This window comes from Hydra vulgaris, chromosome 12 (genome assembly GCF_038396675.1).
Source record: "Hydra vulgaris chromosome 12, alternate assembly HydraT2T_AEP".
NCBI classification, from domain to species: Eukaryota; Metazoa; Cnidaria; class Hydrozoa; order Anthoathecata; family Hydridae; genus Hydra; species Hydra vulgaris.
The window spans coordinates 85,165,480-85,170,241 of record NC_088931.1 but is presented as its reverse complement, the minus strand read 5'-3'; the positions used below and the strand labels follow the sequence as shown (position 1 = coordinate 85,170,241).

The 4,762-nt window shown below is 24.8% G+C and overlaps 1 protein-coding gene across 1 annotated transcript; it reads right to left on the bottom strand.

Moving 5' to 3' along the window:
- Nucleotides 1-327: 327 nt before the first annotated feature.
- Nucleotides 328-4,378, bottom strand: LOC100198396 (uncharacterized). Its single transcript, XM_065814789.1, has 5 exons — nucleotides 4,273-4,378; nucleotides 4,040-4,151; nucleotides 701-768; nucleotides 492-608; nucleotides 328-372 (listed from the first exon to the last, which is right to left on the bottom strand). Exons 1-5 carry the CDS (start codon nucleotides 4,273-4,275, stop codon nucleotides 352-354), a joined length of 321 nt encoding a protein of 106 aa, XP_065670861.1. The 5' UTR covers nucleotides 4,276-4,378; the 3' UTR covers nucleotides 328-351.
- Nucleotides 4,379-4,762: the final 384 nt, after the last annotated feature.

Sequence of the window (4,762 nt, the reverse complement as noted above, 5' to 3'; positions counted from 1 at the left end):
ACATTAGTTTTAAATAAGTCGATTAGAACTAAGCAAAGTTAAAGCAATTACTTATCCTACGCTTTATAAAATGTGTCCATTCAAAACTTCTGATAGATTTTTCAAAAAGAATCCTTAATGATAAAAAGTTTGACATCGTTTTAATAATTTTATCTTAACAAGTTCTTTAATTTTTTTTTATATCGACAGAACTGTTTTTGGGGATATTTTCCTAAGACACACGTACACATGAATATATAAAGTGAAATAATTATAACACTTTATTTATAGTTACAAGTAATGCAGCGTTGGTTTTAATGTTCATAAAAACCAAAATAAAAAGACAAATAAGTTAGATATTCTTCTTTCTATTTAGAATTGAATCATTTGACCCTAAAATAGAAAATAAAAAATGATTACAATAACAATAATAAAGCAATTAATAAGTTAAAGTACTATTTGCAAAACCAACAAGAAAAAATTGAAAAAATAAAATAAGAAATAAAGTTTACCTTTCTCTTCTTGTCACCACCAAGTTCAAAGTGTTTGCATCGTTTCAAAGGAATCTGTTTCCTGTACTTACAATCAGTACACTCCATACGAAGTACTATTTTCTTTGTGGTTTTTGCCTATAAAGAATTAAATGATAAATAACATAAATAACTATAGTAATAAATAATAAACCTAATTAAGAAATAATGTAGAAAAAGTTTAATTTAACCTTTTTGTGAAACACTGGTTTCGTTTGACCACCATAACCAGATTGTTTTCTGTCGTAACGGCGTTTACCTTAAAAAGATAAATTACCATATTTACAATACAAACAAAATCTTATTTTCAATCAAATCAAAATTAACTTGCAGTGCTACTCTACTTTAAAATGTTAATTTTTAGGAATGTATCAAATCATCTTGTCAACTTTAAAATTTTTCAAGCACAACACATGCATAAAAAATGTTAATAGCTTACTAATGATTTTACTAATTTTTCTTTTGTAATGAAATTCTTCCAAAATAAAATTTTTAATCAAAAAAAAAAAAAAAACATCTCGAACTACTAATACTGCTATTTAAAAAAAAACTAATAATTTCTTACAACTACACCTAAACTGAAGGATTATAAAAAAAATTTCATATGAAACCATTCTTTTATAATAAGGACTAAAATAAACTTTAAATAAAGAATAGACAAGAAATACCATATAGAAAAATCAATTTAAAAAAAAATTTCTGAACATCTACATATATAAAGCTTTTATTTTTAAAAATGTTAAACATTTATGTATCCACACACATGGTTTTTGATATGTATATGTATGTATATGTATATGTATATATATATATATATATATATATATATATATATATATATATATATATATATATATATATATATATATATATATATATATATAGGGCTATTTTGAATCATTATTTTTTTAAACACCATGTAATTTAAAGATTACAAACAAATAAAAAATTATGAGAAAAAATTATTACCAAAGGTTCGAAAAATTTGCTCGCTAATTTTAAAGTAAACCAATAAAAAATAATGCTAAAGCATTTGCGCATTGCATTGTACGAAACATAAATATTGATTTTTGTTTAGGGGGAAAGTTTAAGGAATCATGTATATTAAAATGTTTTAAATTAAAAATTAGTACATTAATAATAACAAAATTTATTTTAAAATAATACATTAGAGTTTTTTGTTTTGTTTTAAAATAACTAAAAAAAAGTTAGTTTTTATATATATATTTAAACTCCTATTTTTAATTTTGTATACATATCTGCAAGAGTTATGAGCATTTAATTTATAAGAAAATATCAAATATGATTTAAATAAGATATAAAGTACTTTATATGATCACCGCTAAATTGGCTGAGACTGATATGATTAGTGGTAGTTTGTTTACTAATAATTATTATAATTCTCCGATTCAAAAGCTGTAGCTAAAGGGTTTATCAATTTTATATTAATGATATCCTGGGTTTTGTAGATTAAAAATGATTTAATTGATTAACAACATTAACCAACAAACAAACATCTACAAATTTACTCACACTTAAGTAAATTGCTGTATCCATTAAATAAAAGCTGCATCACAATTAAGAAACTGTTAACATAAAATAGGACATATTGAACATAAAATAGGACATATATTGAACATACACACATGGACAGGACATATACGCAACATAAACAAGAGACAATCATCAAGCCTTTCTACAGGCGCGTGCAGTTGCACACCTTGTTTGCCCATGTAAAAAGTATATTTTTTTAAGACAAACTGACCATGACAGTTCGCAGTTTTTAACTTATAAAGCATTTTAATAATTTGCAGTAAAAAGCTAACTTATTTACTAAAAAAAAAAAAAAAAAAAACATCTTAAAAAAAGCAAATAAACTTGTAAAAAGATATCAAGTTTAATAAGATCAAGTTTAATAAATCAACTAGAAAATTTAATAATTAAAAATTTATAAATTATGGAAACAGTTATTTCAACATTGAAGTTTTAGTTTTGAAAATCTCCTTAAAAGCCAAGATCTTTGTTTAAACCTTTGAATGTGGCTCACCATAGTCAAAGGGTTAAACAAATGTTAAGTAATGCAACAATATTTTATAATTTAAAAAAGAGATGACAAAATTTTAGATAAAGAATAAAGTCTATTTTAATTATAAACAGATAACCATAATTTGTAGCAAGAACAAAAATGGTTAAGCTACAGTTGAATGGCCTAAAATAATTTTATATTTTTGCTTATTGTGCTGCTGTCAGTGGAGACTTTTTATATAAGGATATTTATTGGCTTTGGTACATACATAAACTAACTTGTAGCCTGCTGCTGCAAGGGAGTTTGCTACTAATCAACTGAGGGTTTGGCATGAGGCAGATTTTATTACTATTATTTTTCCAATAAATATTCTTAATGTTTAAAAAGTCTTCATTGACTAGAGTGCAACAAGCAAAAGAAAAAAATTACTTTCAGCTGCTTAACTGTAGCTTTTACCACAAATACATATTAAACAAACATAATAATATATATATCTAATGCTTTAGTTTTTGTATTATCTATTTAAATATACTGTTATATACAAATATTATATACAATTATAAACTAATATATAAATATGAACAACTACAATATGTTACAATTATAAAGATACATCATCAATAATACAACTACAAAATTTTGTTAAATTGTTTTCTTAAACAAACTTTAAATTAACATATAAATAATTTTATTTCTCTAATAATCAACAAACTCTAATATTATGACAGCAGTCAACAGAAAAAAATATTACCAAAAAAATAATTTTTCTGCAGTATAAACTGGAATGCATGGATTAGATTCCTCTGATTTATGAAATTTGTACTTCCTTAGTATAATTTTTTTTTTTTGTTGCTGAAAACAATTACACATAACTTTGTATTTAAATTAAATGGCAAATATTGGCAGATTTTTAGTGTAGATGTTTGTAAATTTTAAACTAGATTAACAAATATTTAGCAGTTTACGTGAACATAAACCCTAACCCTGATCATCTTAATGCTTGCATACAAATAATGGTGAATAAGGTACCAAATTCTTTTGATCATATATATTGTATCTTTTATGAATGCAGTGTAGCTCTCTTTCAAACTGGAATTGTACTCATTTTTTATTTATTGATATTCTGTATTGTAAAAAGATAATATATGGTTTTTATATACAACAAAACGCAATTTAAAATATTTTAGGCTTCTAGACTCTAATTACTTTAGTTGCAAACTGAAATCACCATATCTCACCTAAAAAATGTCTAATACTAGTTTTAAAACAAATATAAATCAAAACCACTGAAAGAACCTTTAAAAACATTTCCAAAGAAATCAATTATAAGCCTATGTACGGGCAATGTCTGTATTGTCACCTGATTTATTGATAATTTTTTTATCTGCTTATCTATTTTTGAATGTTATGTTGCTTACAATCTGAATACAACGTTTAGATATTTAAATGCAAAAAAAAAACAACTGGGAAAGCAAAACTATTAGCTTTTCAAAGTTATAGTTACCTTGGGCAAAGAGTGAAGCCTTTCCTGCTTTGTATTGAGTTACTTTATGCAGAGTATGTTTTCGGCATTTCTTTCCCTTGCAAAAGGTCTTCCGGGTTTTTGGAATATTAACCTATTTCAATAAAAAAGTCATTTCACGAAGCGTTTTTAAAACCACAACTTTTAAGTATTTGCGATCACTGAGATATTAATAGATAAACAAAGAAATTTCTAAAAAACCAACTACATCTCACCATTTTATTAATGTACCGGGGTAAAGAACCTCGCAATTATGGTTTTCCAAATTTACGGTAACGATGCTAACATTCAACAAGTACCAAAGCTGTTACGGTATTTTAGTGGTTTTTTTACTTTATAAACTTTACATATCTCATTTAATATTAAAAACATAATCCTATTTTTTTTTAATGCCATTTTTTAAAACCGTAGTTTTACTAAATTATTTTAGCTTCTAAATTTTGGTTTATTTGTTTATTACTAAATAGAAACGAACCACTGGAGAAATAAGAAATTCTGGGTTTAAGTTATCAAAGAAGATAATAAGTTGATCAATTATTTGTATTTTTGTGTAGTGTTAGTCTAGTGTTGTGACAACAAACTCTATCTAAAAAACACCATAGTAATACTAAAAATTATAATGTTTACCTAAATCCAGAGCAGTAGGTGAAGAAATGCCTCAGAAACAAAGAACCCGTGGTTCAAACCCCACCTCTGGGCAAGATT

What these genes read in the sequence shown, in the direction of transcription:
- LOC100198396 (XM_065814789.1), bottom strand. An exon ending in GGCTTCACTCTTTGCCCAAG is followed by an intron (nt 769 to 4,039) that starts GTAACTATAACT and finishes TATCTTTTTAAG; the next exon opens with GTAAACGCCGTTACGACAGA. An exon ending in AACCAGTGTTTCACAAAAAG is followed by an intron (nt 609 to 700) that starts GTTAAATTAAAC and finishes AATTCTTTATAG; the next exon opens with GCAAAAACCACAAAGAAAAT.